At 39.6% G+C, this 19,112-nt stretch overlaps 1 protein-coding gene across 2 annotated transcripts in view; it reads right to left on the reverse strand.

The window, feature by feature from the left end:
• The window catches only part of CPXM2 (carboxypeptidase X, M14 family member 2), a 78,031-nt gene that overhangs the window by 37,985 nt on the left and 20,934 nt on the right, over window positions 1-19,112 (reverse strand). For both annotated transcript variants that reach the window (XR_004549564.1, XM_005154490.3), the window contains exons 2-3: window positions 12,548-12,657; window positions 5,845-5,984 (exon numbers count right to left, since the gene is read on the reverse strand). Coding sequence is in view for 1 of the 2 variants with exons in the window: in XM_005154490.3 (XP_005154547.2) it covers window positions 5,845-5,984; window positions 12,548-12,657 (250 nt within the window). In the remaining variant the exon portion in view is untranslated. The remainder of the gene's footprint in view (window positions 1-5,844; window positions 5,985-12,547; window positions 12,658-19,112) is intronic.

The following is a 19,112-nucleotide window of genomic DNA, read 5'->3' on the forward strand; positions in this document are numbered from 1 at the left end:
AAACTGCACTGACCTAAATCTATCCTCAACTGTATCTCTGGAAGGTACCCAACTCACTCCAGAGCTACAGTTCCCTAAGGACAGGTTGTCAAAAGGGATTCTGGGAGATCATGACGTGCTACACTGCACACAGTGAAGGATGAGGGTGTACTGTAAGAAAAAAGCTTGCAAACTCATTCCCCTATTCATTTACAGATAAACTGCCATTAACAGAAGCAGAACCAGACAAAAAAACCCAAATGTGCTGGATATTCATTATGTTCTATCCCTACAGAGTAGCACAAGGACATCAAACAAGTGACACACTAGGGAATGTGTAATGGTGACCACACCGCTTCTAGATAAAATTCAGCTTCAATAGCAATGAACAAAAGCCACAAGTTTTAAAATGTGTCAGTTTAGAAGCAATATGTGCAAGCCATTGTAATTATTCCTTCCAGCCAGCAACACCATTGATGTGTTGTCTCCTCCAAACAACTAACCTTTAAAGTGCTGTTGGATGTGGACACATCTCTACATAAATCAGACTTGAAAATGGCCACATCCCCCCTTTGGTTTTTTTGCTCCTTCATAAAGACAATGCCCCATCCCTGGCAATGATCAAGGCCAGGCTGGATGAGGCTTGGAGCAACCTGCTCTAGTGGAAGGTGTCCCTGTCCATGGCAGAGGGATCTTAAGTTCCCTTCTGACCCTACCCATTCTAGGAGTCTGATTCTATGATCTTGGGTGATATGGTTTAGTGTGAGGTGTCCCTGCCCAAAGGCAGGGGGGTTGGAACTAGATGATCTTAAGGTCCTTTCCAACCCAAACCATTCTTTGATTCTATGATCTTACATAAAAGTAAGAAAATCTTTAGTATTTCCATGAGGCTGAAAAGTCTTAAAGATATACATGGACATAAGTTTATTGACTTTTCTAAAGATTTCAGATTTTCCCCCTGCAATTTGAGCATTCTGCACAATTTCATCCATGCTTTTGCTTCTTGTTGTCATTTTATTTCATGTCATGCAGCAATAGTGCATTATTTAACATGGTTGAAAGGTTAATTTTAAGAAAATGCATCAAGTCAAACACATTTTACTCACTGACATACTGCATCCTCTTCTAAAAATCAAAACATCTTCTGCATTGAAACCGTCTACAGCTTCATGTTACGGTCAGTACTGTAATTAGACATGGGTTGTCTCTTGATACAAAAGGTGGTGTTAAATTATCAAAAGATAGTTTGGGTTGTGGGAAACATGTTTCCTGTGTGTCTTAGATTCTTGCCAAACTGCTAAGAGTGATTAATATCTTTTCCCTCTGTCAAGGGAGTGCATATTTTAAACTATCACATCATTGCTTTAAATATATGGCACGATTCCATGGTGATGTTTTCAGTGTCCCACTCAACACCCTTGAACAGTTGTTTAAAGATACTTGGTTCATAAAACTGAAAGATGTACTGGCAGCAACACAAAGAATTGAATGCTGCATTTCTCCCCAATATATCCAGCCATAAACCCTCCTGTAATCCAGCTATGGCACCATCCACCTCTCAGAGGTGGATGTCACATGCCTTTCTAACAGGTCCATATCATTCACACAGCTTTCTCTAGCTTGAGAAGGCAAACAAAACAGCTCTGCAAAAAGATGCCACTGGTGTCTATCAACCACACAGTGTAGTGTAGTGACTGTCCAGAGATGACAACCTCCAGATGTTCTCAGTTCATACAAAGGAACTGATGTTCTGCCCACTCTCGAGGTGTTAGCTTTTATTCATATCAGCCAACACCTGTGGTACTCCCAAGATCTGGATATCTTCAGTGTAAAAATCAAAGAGTCCTGGTTTTAGCAGCTGGGCCCCACTTTATACATGAGATTTAAAGCCTGCAGATCTTCTCAATAATATAAGCACAGTTTGCCATTTACAATGGTAAATGAGTGCTTTGCCATGATTTCAGGTGTCCCAAGAATGATGGAGGTAGCTGAACAACAACAGCCCTTGAGCTTATGTGCTTGCTTTGACTGGTAAAACGAACTCCTCAATTTCTGCACGTTTTGTTCAAACCTGGCTTTACTTGTTACAGGAGGAAAAAAGAAAAGCAGAAAGACTTGATTCCACATGACTATTATGGAATTCACAGCCAGGCAGCTTGAGCACACAGTTTGACTCAGTGTTTTTCCTTTAAAAGGAAATGATTAAATAATTCAAGTATTCATTACTAACCAAGGATGTCTTCATTCTTTCTCTAGTCAGGTCATCTGTGCTTCCAAATAGCTGTTTCTGTACCTAAGCCTCTTCCTCCTCAAGGCTCTCATGCCTCAAGCCCAACAGCCCTGGACTGTCAAGCAAAGCCACAACACACAGCAGAAGACAGACAAGGAACAGCAACTTCTCCTTTGTGATTAGGAGAGAAATATCTGTGGTGCAGCAATTCCTGCCAGCACCAAGTGACAACCCCATGCATTTGTGTGTTGCTTGCATTGTGTCAAGTGTAATCTTCAGCTCATCATTGCCTATAAAGCTCAAAAAATCCCCAACAAGCAAGGCTGGATGTGAATAGATTGTCTCTCAGTAGAGTAGGGCATCAGCAAAACCAGACTACTGTTGCCAGTGTTGCTGTAAAGGAGCAAAGGCTTGCTTCCACCACCAGTATACTAGCTCCGGCTATAGCTTCAGACATACAAGCAGAATCAAAAGCCAGGCTGTTAATAACTCAAATATTGCAACCCTGTAGTGAGGGGCAAAGCTATTTGATGCAAGATTCAGCAGGGTCTCCTTGTCTGCCCTCCCTATGCTCATTTTACATGTCCTCATTAATTCAAAAGGAGGAAATTAAAGGGACAAAGACAGGCTAAAAACTGATCAAGGCAGAAGTTCAGAAAGGACTTTTGGTTAAGTATATTGTTCCACTTTGTTGAAGATACTCGTTCAATAAAAAGAGGAGGGGAAAAAAGGTCTCTTTTCTGGTTCTTTATCCCTCTCACACAATAGCTTTGGTGAACTTTGCATACATCCTACTGTCTTGATTTTTATTTTTAATATAATAGTGGGAAAGTCTCCAAGGCTCAAATAAAAATCCTACCTTGGCAGGCTTTTGCTTCTAATACAACACAGATCAGAGGGGTGGGTTTTTGGCACTCCTGCCTGAAACAGCTTATTCTCCAAAATATGATTATATTAGTTATGAAAGCACTATATTATTGTCACAATTTCATCAAGTTGGGAAAGTGCCTCAGGTAACAGAACAGCATCTTCTTGTGCAAACTTTCATAACCTATACAGGTCTTTTTATTACTATCACTGTCAGTAGTTAAGTGTAAGGGAAGGATAATGTAGCTGCTTTGCTTCTAATGCCTATTACAGCAAAACAGTCTCAAAAGAACCTGCCACACAAATAAAAGTTCTACCAATGTGTTTATGCTGGGCTGGCTTCTAAAGCCAATTCACTGCATGCAACCCCTTTGACCACAGTCAGGTCATTGCCTCCTAAGTTTCCCACAAGCACCAAAACAGATTCTGTTCCAAGCCCAGTGTTTCTGCTGTTGTTTGGATTCAGTTTTGTTTTGCATAGCTCTTCTCCACGCCAGGATTTCATGGTTCTTTCCTTTCTTGACTGAGGAATTGGGGTAGAAAGTCATACTGAGATCATCTTTCAGATGCAATGACATGAAGAATTCAGAAAGCAGCATCAGACATCTTCCTGGGTAGGATGTTCCCAGGTTCCAGACTCTGGAAACCCTAGGTCTGCATCCATCAACCTAAACTCTTTCTAAAGCATTTTGAGGTGTACCAACCTGTATTTAGAAACATACAAGTAGTTACACATGCAGAAGCAGAACACAAGCATCAAACACATTGGTTTTGTCTGTTCAATCTGATGAGGGGAGAGAGAAAATGAGGTGGACTCCAGGAAAGCCAGTTCCACAGTCAAGTCTGTATCAAGAGACAGCAAGTAGGATGAAGGCCATAACATGCTGACAAGAAAAGCCACCTCCTCAACAGTTCATTGTGTGCAAGCTGGAGGCAGGGAAAGAGGACATACCCTCCTGTGACTATTTTCCCCCACACCTCTGGCCCTTCCATAGGGCAGATATTAGTCTTACAAGACGTATTTACCAGGAGACATTAGCTTGGTCCACAGCGAAGCTGATCCAGTTGAAACCATCTTTGCTCCTATGAGGCAGCAATGTGCCTGTTTCTCCACACATCTGAGTGAGGATCCAGGAGGAGCCTGGACCTCCTCTCCCAGCACCAGCCCTGCTTTCTGCAGACCTTTAGGGCTCTGCCCACCAACTCTTTGTGGGGGAAGAGGGCAGAAGCAAGACTTAGTAATTTAAAAACCAAACAAACTGAAGATGACTGTGAATGCCAACTATAAATAGAGCATCAAGTCCTGCTGTAGACTTGCAGTAGAGCTGAACTGAAAATAGCAATATGACAAGATGAAGCCATGCAGCACTGGTGTTGAGGAACAGCAATGTCAAGAGTATGAATATAGAAAAGAATAAGACTTTTCTACAGTAATTATCTACCTAACACAGAACAATGTGGAATAAATATAGAGATTTTATTGCCAAAAAGGCTCCTACTCCCACAGCGGTGCTAAAAGAAATGAAAAGCTCCAGAAAATTAAACTATAGAAGAAAAATAAAGACTACTTTTTTTTTTCTTAATTATACTGGTATTTTTCTGGTTTGTCTTTTGCTCTATGGCACATTCATTCCTTAAGGGAGATTTCTGACCAGAATGTATCTAAGGCTGTGCATCTCCCAAATACTTGGTCAAAAGGTCTAGTAGCCAAGTGGGAGTATTTGCTTACATAATGCAGTGAGACTCCACAAGAAATTAAGGGACTGAATAAACACTGCAAAGATCAGGAACAAAACAAACCATTGCCTTAGGTTCCTGTTTATGCTAGCTGATTGCTCTTTTCCTCATAGACAATTCTCACCTCATTCACACTGGCTGTGTTATAGAGTGATCTGTTCACCTACACTCAGAAGCTGGTCCCAAAAGAGTGAATGCAACCAAGCCTGTGCACAACAGTTATTTCCCATTGCCATGTACTCATTCTGTAACACAAACAGTAACCAGAAAAGTCACAAATACTTTCAGTGTTGGAAGTAGGCAACACTATTGGAACAAAGCTGAGTTCCTGAGCTAAGTGTGCTTTCACTTCCTCCTCAGATCAACACAGTAAGGCAGATTTCATAGCAAGCATTCCTTCCTAAAAGCCTTTTGGGAAGTTGGCTTGAAACGCATGGAGTCTTGCTTGCATCCAGAAATACAGCACAACATGCCTGCTACCAAACAGTGCAGTCCTGATCCACACACACTGCAGGGTTTTGGTTATACTAGAAGTTCTTCTTAGAACAAAAGCAATTTAGCTATGAAATCTGGTAACAGCTCATTTAGAAACCACATTGTTTTGGTGTTTTACCAATTATTTGATGGTTGCCTATGCATTAGGCAATCTCAAAGATGAGTGGTTATTCTAAACCAATATTTCACTAACCCAGTATCTAAACTAACCAATTTAAATACTGGGAAAGAATTAGGACCTTTAAGTCAAGTAAATTTGAGAAGGTGAATACAAAGGCACAATCTGAGGGAATCATGTTGATTCCTTTGCCAGGCGTAAATAATACCTATAGAAGTTTTCTTCCTATAAACATGTATTTTATGCCATATATAATCATATAATCACTTTGCCTTTACTGTTTCTCTGTGCAGGTATTTATGCCACACAGTATTTCCATTCTTTCTTTTTTTCCCTTGAAGAAACAACACACAACACAGCATGAATTCCTTTATCCAAAAGCTCGGAATCTCCTGGAGAAAAGTAAGCCTGTACTTACGACCAGAGAGAGTTTCTCCCTTGTGTGATGACTCCAGTGAATTTTGTTAGCCTTCGAGCATCTACTTCAATCCACTGATATGGGTCATTTCTTCCTGCACACCAAGCACCATCATAAAAATCATTTTCGTTAACACCTGCCTGAAAAGAAGGGGAAAACTGTCTTTATAAATCAGAACCAAGAAACCAAAGGTCTTTCACTGGAAAAAAGGAAAGAGCACATAAGTCATCACTCATTCCACTTACTCCTCTGGCACCACTTTAAGACCCCTGAGACAGTCATTCCCACCAAAATACTTCCTTACTCAAAGCAAAGAGGGAAATTCTGCAAAGTCCTTTTAAAAACTAAGAACCATTACACATAAATTCAAGTTAGAGTTAGAAAGCATAAATAGGGCTTCAGTTCACTCTGTCTGTGGCCTGATGGAGCCTGTATCCCAAAAAAATGATCCACATGGTCTTCACAGTTATAAAAGTCCTAAAAAGTCAGCTCCAACCCATGTAAGTAATGGTCAGTGCTGGAGCAATGTCATTTCCCTTGGCAAAGGGGAGAGTAGGACATATGGAAATAGTATTACTATTTCCCACCAATTTTTAGTCCCAGATTCATTAATTATCATCATAAGGGTGTCAAAGGGTAAAAATTCAGGAATGCCGTGCTATACTTCAACTTGTACACCAGTCTTTATCCCAATTTATTCTAGCAAAACCAGCACAAAAAGCCCTCTCAATATTTTCAGAGAAATAGCTACAAGGTATTAGGAGTAAACTGTATTCCAAATACAGCTGAAATATTCAAGGAAACACAGCATCTGAAGTCTTTAGATATTTATCTTATTACTAAAGCCCAGGAAATGCTTGGCACCAAGCAGCTACTGCCATAGAGAGCACAGAAGCTTTTCCATATGGTTCTCTCAGGCTACATGTAGTTTTATGATAATCCATTTGTGTTGAATGTGGATTTATTGTTGCCATCCATGCAATTCTAAGAAAACATATCCTTAAATATGTCCCAGATATAAATGAAGGGTCTGGAAAACATCGTTATATTAGAGATGTATCTTAAAGCTCTGGTATAAAGCTACTGTCTATTCAATGGTAAACTTTCAGCTGGTGTGTGTGTGTGTATGTAAAACATAAATGAAATACCCAAGAGCACAGCTGTCAATTAAGTTTACTGAATTATCCCTCAGCTTCTCTCTGAGTGGCATTAGCAGATGTTACAGTCATAGCTGGGTTACAATGGTGGAGATCTGACATTTTTAATGACCATTTCCATCAAAATGGACATTGTGTGGATCTAACTCAATGTGAAGATGCAGTGGGAAGAGAGATTAACAACTAACAAACCTGGTGGCATCCAAAGGAAGTGCTGCAAAACAGATACAGATTCAATTCCCAAAACTTCTTATTTTCTCCGGTACTCAAATCTGAGTGAGAGCAGCTTAAAACCAACTTGTTTTCCCAAATTCCAAAATCAGGTTAAGCCACCTACTTCTATGTATTAACTTGATGTTTTAAAATGAAGTTTGCTTAGGGGTTGAAGATAAAGGGAAAAACCTCTATTAACAATGGAAGTTAACTTTTTCAAGGAGAACTGAACAATAGGAAAGCAGGAGAATACAAATGTGATCACTGACCTGAGTAATAACCTTTCTCAAGAAAAACTTTCCATGCATTTTAAAATAAGATGAAATTTGAAGTAGCCTTCGGGTTTAAAACCAGTGCTTGCCAGGAAGCATTAAGATCTGCAGAGCACCTTGAACCAGCATTACGCTAATCCTGTTCCCAGTGATGAAACTCCACCGATTTCTCTGTATCAAGTACATGTAACTCTCATTGCATCTGCTGAGATCTTTGGCCCTCAGTCATACTGAGGATGTTTCCCATTGGTGTGATGCTCATCAGGGTGTAAACCCCTCCTCTACATTACTGTGAGAGGTGGGAAACAGGAGAGAAAGAAAAGCTTATATGCAAAAAAACCCCAATCCTAACTTATTTACTAAAATCTCCATGGTTTCAATTGGACTTAAGCATATGCTTAAATTGCATATCAAATATGGGGAGTCTAAAGAACATGCTTACAGTTATGCACATCTTAAAATAATATGGCCTTAAAAAGTGGCAAAGAGAGCATTAAAGAGATGATACTGCTGCTTGTTCCTGCTTTCTTATTTCTTGCTATTAGCTTCTCTGAAGCAAAAAGTATATTCACTAAGTAAAAGGAAGCAGGTGTTTGTGTATAACTAGCACAGAGCACTGCGTGAAAAAGAGGAGTTTAATCAATGAGATGTTCTTGTTAGAAACATTTCTGAGGGAAAAGAATAGAAATAAATACAGGTTAAAATGTCTCTTTTCAAGCTTCAAGTCTGTATTTTTTCTGAAGGTGAAGTTTTGAATTTGCCCTACAGCCATTTCAAAATACTGTTTCTAAAGAAAAACCCTTATAAATGCAATCAAATATTTAGTGGATATTTAAATTTATTTGGAAAAATCTTAATTCCTGAAAAAATGAGAATCACCATCATGAAATATTCAATCAAAGGATACAGATCCAGATACCTTGGCTCAGTAAGATGGTGACTTGAATTTAAAAGTTGTATATTGAATTAAAGGAGATATGAATGAAATTATAATTTATATAATTCATATATAATGAATTAAAGGAGATAAATTTATGGCACAATTATAATTTTATGAATTAAAAGTTATGACACACCCAATTTATAAATTTTAAACACCTAAATTGTCTTTATAAGGAGTGAAGTAGCTAATTAAAAATGAAAGTGAGGACTAAGTCTTAAGCAAACCCTCATTTCCATCACTCAGTTTTCAATAATAGCTCAAAATTAACCCAGATTATATTTCACAAATGCTAAAACGTTCCTGAATATGCAGCATCTGATGAAAAAATACCTTTTTGATATAGAATAAGGGACTTCTTTTATGTCAGTCCTAAATAAGTTCGCTATAAACGTGACTGTTGAAAATCACAATTCAAATAAAACAAACCAACTGCTTATTATGTATCCAGAAGCTAAGATAAAGGGAAATCAAAAGGTTACAATTCCCTTACAAATGATGACTTGTGATTTTAATTCATGTTCCTCTTCAGAGCCAGATATGTGCAAAGCAGAACAAACACTTGCTCACATTATCACTGTTCCAAAAGCCTTATTCCATAACAGAAAGATGTTACTGCCTAAATGTATTCAAATGAAGAAAGAAATTTCAGTCTGCTGCCATAAGTCAGCTAGAGCAGCAGCAGAAACACACATAATATCAAACCACTTCTGCTTAAATTCTTCTCCCTTTTCCCAGCAGGGTGATCACAAAAATTGTTTTACCATAGGAAGTTTAGAAGGAAAATAAGAAATAGACAAGCATTACTCATCACAGGTATTTATAGCAAGCACAGCCAGTAGAGGAGAGGGAAAGCACGGAGGCTGGAAGTATAACTTCAGTAATTGTGCCTTTTGCTTATGTTTTGAGAATGGAGCTTTTCAAAAGGAACTAATGAAACAAAGAAAGGACAAAAAGCAAGACATTCTGCTTATCTGCATACACACGACTGTATTACTTGCTCAATCTTCAGTGCTGTTGGATTTCTCCAACCAGGAAAATGAGGAAGGGGAAGAAATATCATTCGACTAATTATTTCAGATTTAACCACTGCTAATTATTGGACAAGAGACAAATACTAATGACTTTTATCCCTGAAGGCAGAGGGCCTCAAGGAATATTATTCTATGCTATGATTTTTCCCTCATGATGTTAAATTACTACTCATGGCACTACTGCAGTTGCAGGCTGGATCTCATTGTTCCTGCCAGCCACAGGTCCCAGCTTAATCACCACACTCGTACAGGACCAGAAGCAAAATCAGGTCCCACACAGTGTGAGGTCACAAGAGACACAGATCCCAGAAGGTCTTATCCAGCCCTGATAAGCTTGTTCTTCTTTGGAATAAAGCCTAAACTGACTGATTAATGTTATATACTTCAAATAATCTAATAAAAAAAAACTAACCCTCAAAAGCCTTTGAAAAACTTCATTATTCTACAAGTTCCCTGTGAATTGAGGTAGTGCCAGTTACCTGGGGTGAACCCTAAGCTCCTCAGCTGACTTTGCATCAGATGATGAAGTTGGGCAGACAGCAGATTTTGCCTTATTTCAAGAAGAAGCACGAGAGTTTCTTCCAGCCATATGAATATGGTTGGAACTAGATGATCTTAAGGTCCTTTCCAACCCTAACTATTCTATGATTATTGTGATGACACTGTGGTTTTACCCAGACGAGGCTACCAGGGCAGCAGCCCATACAATTGCTGATCACCACACGTATAGCATAGTGCTCTGGTGAAACTTCAGAGGCACATCAGCCTGAGTCTGAATTGGGCAGAGTGTTTACTTCATGTGTAGTATTAAAGAGCATGAAAACACAGCTGTCTAACTACCAATGCCTTTTGTCTTTGCCCAGCACACTGCAACCACCCTTCTAAACAGCAAACAGAAACCAACAGGGACCTGGTTGCACATTTTACACATCAATCCTCCATAGCACCTATTCTCAGTTATAAGCATCTATCCTCTTAAACACCAGAATTCTAAATATTTAAATTTTAAATGTAAAAATATTAAGATTGAAATTCAGAGCTCTTCACACAAAATAAAGCCCTAAACTCCAAGTGACAGGGAAGAAATCTGCGAATTCAAAGTGGCTTTGAACAGTTTTAGAGTGCTACTAATTTTAACCTGATCCCAAAGGACATAGTATCTAAAGAGAAATAAATGCAAGTCCATACTTTGAGCACTGCCAGTCATTATAACACTAAGTGGTCAAGGGGCTTGGTGGAATTACTGTATGGATAGCATACAAAAAAGCTTTCAGTAAAAGGTTTTGATTCAAGTATTATTAAGTATCTTTATTAGAGGTAAAGACATAGCAAATAAGAAGGGATATACTTAGACAAGAAAAGTAAGCCAGAGAGGTCACTTTACTATAAACCAGGTGGTTGGGTTAGCTGTAGATGAGGCTCCCACAGTCCTGGGATCAGGACTATATCAGAGAAGTCCCTATACCAGGAAAGAGTAAAAGCAGCTTTTGGATAATAAGGAGAATCAATTCATGCAGAATTCATACAGCTCAGGAAAATGACAACACAAAAATCCATATGAAGCATCAAGTGTGACATTGTGAAACCTCTGTTCACAAGAAAAAACACCATGAATTCTGAATGGAGAGGAGCAAAACCTCAGTTTGCAAAAGGCTGTACCCCTGGCTTCACTGCAGGCACTAGACTATATTTAGGGGAAACACCATCCATGGTGAAGACTCTTACCCATCTTTATCTTAATGCAGCATTACTGGTGATGACATAACACAAGACTAGACAGACACAAAACTGAACTAAACTAGTACAGTCATTCTTGTCTTTAAGTAAACTGAACTTTAATACCATGAACAATAAGGAACCACAACCAGACACTTCAATCACTGCCCTTGGTCTTATGCCACTACATAACAAAAATGATAATAAAATAATTAAACATTCCTATAGAACCAGCCTGAATATCATTTGCATACCATGATTTGGGTTCATGAGGGTTTAACTCCTAGTAAACAATATGAATACACAAACTGCCTTGCATAGACCTCAAAAGAAGTTCCATATGAAGTCCTCCAGCTGGCTCTGTTAGCCATGCAACTGCATAGCCAAACAGCTTTCTGACTAACATTAAAACAAGCAATAAAGAAAATAAGAGGTTTCCCTTTCCCCATAGACAAACTCACATAGCAGAAGCACTAGAAGATGCTGAAGCAAAGGGAAACAGTTGCATAAGGGGATTTTAAACAACAGTGGTCCCACCTTCCAGCAGCTGCCCCCCATTACATGGCAGTAAGCACCATGTGAAATTGTTCTGCTGATTAGAGCTCATCCTTCCTAGTCCCAGCCTAACTCCCCTGGTTCATTAACTAGCAAACCCTTTCAGCTGGAGAACAAAAACTCTAATGAAGGGTCTAATAACAGGTTGTTCATTTGGTGTTAGTATCCCATTTATGACTTTGAGTCTTAAATGTTGTGTTTTCCTAAGCAAAGTAGCTTTTTCACATTGGAAAATACTGTAATTCAGAAAACAGCAATAATTGAGTGGAAAACAGAAACAAGAAATGGGGGAAATAGAATTTGGTCCTGCAAAGCAGCTAAGTACATGGTTCATATTAAGTAAAAGGAGCTAAACTAGATTGCTTACTAGTGACTTCTGAACTGAAGCAATTTTTGGTGGTATAATCACTGCCTCTGAAAAACTGCCTTGGGGCAAGTGCTTCACTTGAAACCACACTTCTAATTAACCACTGTCATTAACAAACAATGAAATAAGCAATTTGCTGTGTAAGCTTCGTTCCAGGTTGATTGCTAAGGGAGCAGCTCTGGGCTGCCTTCACCTTTGCTTTCTCATAGAGATCTGTTTGGATTTGCACCCTCAGCACACTAAGGCTGAAGGTTTTCTAACTAAGCCCCTTGAATCTGCAGGTTATCCATCAGCCTTATTCACCTCTATAATTCCAGTGTTTCCCCTTCATTTGAATTACATGAGCTGACAAAGTAGTCAGAACCAATAACCATCCATTGGTTCTCTTTATACAACAGTACAACCTTAAGCCATTCTCCCACTTAGGAGAGAAAAAAAATGGATGTTACCTGAATATTAAGCCTTCCTCTGTGGGCCCCAAGGCCGTATCGCTTTGCTGTAGAGGCATGGAGCTGGAAGTCAGTAATTTTTAGTGTCTCTAGTCCAAGTGGAGGGCAATCTGCAAAACAAAAGATTGATTAAAACTTAGTTAAAAAAGAAACACAACAAGTATTCAAAGTTTCTGGATTTCAAACTGGCTGGGGTCCTTGGCTGGTACAAATGAGCACAGCATCACTGAAGTCAATGAGCAATGACAGCTCTTATAAAATCAATAAAGGAATACCCATGTCTTGGGTGCCATGGTTTAGGCTGACGTGTTCCTGCCCATTGCAGGGAGGTTGGAACTGGATGATCTTAAGGTCCTTTCCAATTCTAACTGTTCTATGATTCTACTGATTTACACCAGCTGAGGATCTGGCTTTTTGAGGGTCTTGGTTATTACTGCTTGCTACATGCTTCAAGTTTTCATGGATATGCACAGTATTTCCTGCCTAGTGCTTTTCAGTACAAAATGCCAGTAAAATGGCCTTTTATTCGTCTTCCCTTTTGGCATTTACTTTTTCATCTCTTGTTTTGATTATTCTCCCCTGTACTCATTCCAAGCTACTGTATGAAGTTATGTTTCCAATTAAAATCTGTTCTGGAAACTTCAAGTACATGTTGCACAACAGCATCTGGTCCAGAGGTCTGGGACTGGGGACAGTCAGGCTCTTGATTGACTTAAGGACAAAGAGGGCAACTATGAAACAGGGGCCACCAGAGCTCCAAATTGTGCAAAGCTTTGAAGAAAGAAAAGCAGATGTTATTCCAGCAGCTGGAGCCAGCCTGGAGCTCTGGTTTTGGAAGACAAGAAGTTGGAAAGAGTCTGCTTCATGATTACCAGAAAAATATCCTGCTCTACAATGACCCCAGTACCACAGTATTTAAGTCCCTCATAGTGCTTAGTATATGTATCCTCAAAACAGCATGGTGAGGTGGGGAAGACCCATCTCGGGGTTTCACAGGAGGTGAACAAAACCACAGAGAGACACTTTGGGAGCACCCCAGTAGGACAACAGGGCATGATTTAGAGGCTGTGAAATCAGCATGAGCTGGAATAGGAAAGTCTGTGTGGGCAGAGGTGGAAAACAGTGATACTGTTTAGATCAGGTACTTGTTAGGTTAGATGATGTTTTGCACTGCTCTGGCTATACCACTTCTGGGCTTGGATAGAGGACAGATTTCCTCTGCAGTTAAATGTGGGAGGATTATTGTAACTTGCACAACAGGCAGTGACAGAGACAGAAGCTGAAACCAGCAATGGATCTCAGGCCACATTTCCAATCCTCAGGCCACCCCTCCCCATCCATCCCTTCTCACTGCCTACCTGACAGCTGGGACTGAAAGCTCTTTTGGGCCACAGTTGCTGGAGAATTCATAGGATAACACCATACAATCCCAGACTGGTTTGTGTTGGAAGGGATCTTAAAGTTTATCCAGTCCCAACCCCTGCCACAGGCAGGGACCCCTTCCACTGGAGCAGCTGCTCCAAGCCCCTGTGTCCAACCTGGCCTTGAGCACTGCCAGGGATGGGGCAGCCACAGCTTCTCTGGGCACCTTCTCAGGGAACAACTTCTGACTAAGATCCCACCTAAATCTGCCCTCTGTCAGTTTGAAGCCATTCCCCCTTATGCTACCCCTATTTGCTCTTATAATAAATCCCTCTCTAGTTTACTTGTAGGCCTCTTTAGGTATTGGAAGACTGCTTGTAAAGAGCCCAATCCTGTGCTCTATGCCTGTGTGCCACTTACATACATATCTTTAATCACTCACCAAAATATCATGAGGATATGTACCTGAGAATCTCACCCTGGCTGTGTCTGTCAGGTGCAGTTTTGCATTGCTATGTACATACTGGCAAAAATGTACGGTATTTCATATGTTCTTCCTTAGCACATAAGAACCTAAAATCCCTCAGGAAAAATGTTACGTGTTGTCAGTTCACCCTGGTATTTCTTTGTTCATCCTTAGGAGAATTCTCACATAAATCCAGGGCCAACTGTCTCCATCAGAGCCATTAAAGACAAATGTTAAATATTTAAGTATCTTCTAAAGCACCAACAATGATCTTAGCCTTACACAGGAGACAAAATGTAGACAGTTCCTCATTTTGAAGAGCTTTCAATCTAATTATCCAAAACAGAGAAGAGACAGGATGTATAAGGGAAGCCAGAGGAAGGAATAATTTGCTGGGTTTTTGTTTCATTGGCTGATTGTTTTAATTGCATTTCCTTATAGAGTGTTTCATCTTTCATCATACTCCAAGTGGAAGAAGTTTCGGGCTCTGACTGATCTCTACTGGGAATACATTACATAGCTGGGAACACATTACATAGCTGGGAACCGCCTGCCTTTCTTTAACAAGAACCTCAAGACAGGTTTGGAAATCAATCTCATGGTGTAATCCTGCAAACACTTTTGCACTTTGGTGTATTTTGCTCTGTGAACAGTGTCATCATTCCCAGGCACTCAAAAGCTATTCAGAAGTACTTGCACCAAGCCAGAGCTGAAAACAAGCTGCTTTTATATACTCAGCTCATTAAATATCCTTTAATGCCATATTGAAACTTAAACAGCAGAGGTTTAGACTGGATCTAAGGAAGAAATTCTTTACTGTGAGGGTGGTGAGGCACTGGAATGGGTTGCCCAGGGAAGTTGTGAATGCTCCATCCCTGGCAGTGTTCAAGGCCAGGTTGGATGAAGCCTTGGGTGCCATGGTTTAGTGTGAGGTGTCCCTGCCCATGGCAGGGGGGTTGGAACTGGATGATCTTAAGGTCCTTTTCAACCCTAACTATTCTATGATTCTATATACCGCACCTAACAGGGGTGAGGAGCAATCTATAGGCACTGCTAGGAGGTAATAAGAGTAGAAACAAAGAGAACAGGCAGATGCATCTGCAATGGACCCACTGAAGTCTGTCTCTTCCACACTGTTTTTCACACCCCATTCTCTGCTATTGAACAGAAGCAATGGCTGTGGAGCTGCCCTGGGGACAGGCTAAAATGCTACTAACTTACTATAAATCTGGCATATTCTTGGGCTGCCTGTGGATTTCAGGGAGGGTTTCTTAGACTGCAAGATGAGTATTTACAGGCTGCAAAGATCTGCCTGCATGTATTTGTGTGTATTATCTCTGTTTCTAGAGAAACTGAAGCCTAATAATAGATTAAAAAATGGTCTATGGATCTCAGATAAACACACTTGACTGCTCTTTATTTTTCAAGGATGAATTATGTGTATTGTCTGTGAACGCATCAGATTAACAGGCCAATATTATGAAATGCTCAATTTAAACAGAGGTTTCAATGAAAGCAAGATTGAGCTTTAAGATTAAACAAGAGCCCTATGATATGCAGTATAGACACCTTTGATGAAAACTGTGCAATAAGTTGTTAACAATGTGCTGTCTTTTCTCAGTGTGGTCAAGCCTTGCAATATGTTAGCTGAAATCATTAGGATCTTTGCCATCAGTTCAATAGTATCCAGGATTTTATTTTGTATTGTTATTTATATAAACTAATAGGAGAACACCTAGCTTGCTTTCTGTTGATGTGAACCAGTCTGGAAGCTGGGACTGCACTAACTTACCAAATCACATAAAGACCTTATTTCTTTTCACTTGGTAAGAAAAAATCAAGTATTTTGCTCCAGTACTTGACTGAAAATTAATGGAAAGCATTCCTTAGCCCCTCTTTTTTCCAGTGACCATCCCAAACCAGGAACAGAGCTGCAGGATTCTCCATAAAAGACCATTGACCTTTAGATGTTTCCATCTGCGCAGCTTTGCACAGGAATGATATTCTTGGAGTCATCAAGCCTATTGTTTTCAGCAGCTTTGATGTATGGAACTTGTGCTGTTTTCCACACGAGAAGACCTTTGATTTTGCTTTTAAATGAAATTATGTCTTCTATTCATAGCCATAGTATTTGACTATTAATACATTAAGCATATTAATTTTTTCCGCATGCGTATGAATTCCAGCATCCATAAAGGGATGAAAAGAGCAACATATTAGACTAAAACATCAATCTGGAATGCACAAAACTAATTTGGATAAGTTTTTCAGTACAGCCTCATCTGATTGACTCCAAGTTACTCAACACAACGCAGCTAGAGTTGTCATTTCACTACAGAAAAGAAAACATCCTGAGTTACACTGTGAATTTAACTTCAGCTAAATTATTTTGTTGGGGTGTGTGTCTCCTGTTTCTTAAAGCTACCAGGGGGTTAAAACTTAAACAGGGGAAGTTTAGATTGGATATAAGGAGGAAGTTCTTTACTGTGAGGGTGCTGAGGCACTGGAATGGGTTGCCCAGGGAGGCTGTGAATGCTCCATCCCTGGCAGTGTTCAAGGCCAGGTTGGACAGAGCCTTGGGTGCCATGGTTTAGTGTGAGGTGTCCCTGCCCATGGCAGGGGGGTTGCAACTGGATGATCTTAAGGTCCTTTCCAACTCAAACTATTCCATGATTCTATGATAACCAGGACAACCTGCTTTTGAAAAGCATACAGGAAATGAAACTGATTCCTGGCATTCATCAAGAATATAATTTATAAAGTATTGCTTTAATCTATTATATTTAAGTTTAAGAAATCTTTACTATAACAATGAAAATTGCCACACAATCAGTAAGACTTCCTGAATGATTCTGTATTCTCCCTGCTAGCTTGAAAAACCCTTGCAGAAGCTAGAGAAATTTGGTAGCATAAATAATCAGGGCAGTTCATACCTCATAGATACAACTGGAAATGACCGAGTTATTTGGTCATTTGTTTAATTGGTTGAAAACACAATCATTATAAAATATAGGAAATTCAAGTATGGTTTTCAAAGACATTTCAAACCATATTCTATGTACATAAAAACTTACTAACATAATGCAGCTAATGCATTTATGTTTTAGAGCAACTGAGAAGCAAGCATTAAGCTTGCAGATGCAGGGAAGAGCCTGAAGTATGGACATTTCTCTCATCCTGGCCCATATCCAACCATGATTTCATATGTGATTTGCAACCATGAATAGGTATCCACATGCCATTAATAAGATGTCTGGTTCAAATTAGTTAATTCATTCCAAGACCTAAAAAGACAGAGCTTGGATTTAGACTTCATGGCATTTGTATCTTGAAGAGCGTTATTGTGAGGTTTCCATTTCAAAATTGCTTTCCTATTAGCTATGTTAAATAGCTGTATCTCAGTGCCCATTATTTTCAGTTATGCATCTATTAGCCAGACTGGTGATTGCATCGGAGCTAAGGACAGCAAAGCATTTCTGGTACTCCAGCACTGTTAGCAATCACCTCTCCCTTGAAGTCAGGAAGAGGAAACACTTGAGATTACTTCAGTCACAATCTTTCCTCTGAAATCTGAATTTGCCAGTTATAATTTAGGCTTTGCCTGTACTAAGAGCACTATCTAAAGCTATCCTTTCTCAAGCCAGCATCAACTCAAATTGCAGTCTCAACATGGCTCTGTACAAGGATATTAGCCCAGGTTTGGGAGAAGTTCAGCCTCAGGATGGCTGTGTCCTACTGATGCAGCATCTTCCACTGACGATGGTGGTCAAAAAGCCCACCTTCTGCAGAGCCAGCTTGGTTGTCCTTACACCTGTGGTGTAATTACAGCTGCTCTGTAGCTGTTCTTTATGATAAAACTGTATCAGCAGGCATTCTTAGAAACATCCTAATTCCGTAAGTAGAAGATAAATATATGAGCAGGGCAAGGAAAACACTTCTGTTCATCTTTATTGCCTAAATTATTCATTTATTTTATTTTCATCTGGTCTAAGTAAAGATTGCCAGATAAGTACAGATTGTCTTTAGAGTTCTTGTATCTAATAAGTATGCATTAGGAAATCAGTCTGGACTGTGCTTTCGGAGGCACAGCAGACAAATGATTTTAAATAATAAAGAATATTTCCCATTAATTTAGGAATATGGTTAGTTTCTCAAATGGAAAGAAGAAAAGAAGCATCAGGTTTCCTCTTCAGTTATATTTTTAAGAGCCATACTCATAATCCTTCTCAGTCCCTGCAAGTCTGTGCTTGTCTCATGCACAGTGATACTCAAATCTAGAAATGGAGAAATAGCAGACTTGTGTAGTCTGACAGTCTCCTTGATATTTGTAGGCAGAATGTACTCTATATATTCTTGATGACTGCAAATGTGCTTTAGCTCCAAGAGTTTGGTTATTTTTAAATAAAGAAGAATTCCCTTCCACTACAAAATATTTCTTTGGGGACAAAGGATGTTACACTGCAGAGATACAGAAGTTCAGAGAAGACAAGAGGAGGTCAAGGCAGAGCTGACAGTGAGGTAACACAGAATCTTCTCTATGCAAAGAATGGGTTTAGTTCCAGGATTTTTTGTTGTTGCTGTTGGTATCTGTAGCTTTGCATTTGGGGTTGAGCTTGCACCGCCAAAGTTAATAGAAGAACATTGCTGTATAAATATGAAGACCTTATCACTCTTCCAGTGTAACCAATTTAACAAATGCATTTTCCATCAAAATATATACTACCAGTATGATTTTCA

The sequence above is a fragment of the Melopsittacus undulatus genome, chromosome 4 (assembly GCF_012275295.1).
Source record: "Melopsittacus undulatus isolate bMelUnd1 chromosome 4, bMelUnd1.mat.Z, whole genome shotgun sequence".
Classification (NCBI taxonomy): domain Eukaryota; kingdom Metazoa; phylum Chordata; class Aves; order Psittaciformes; family Psittaculidae; genus Melopsittacus; species Melopsittacus undulatus.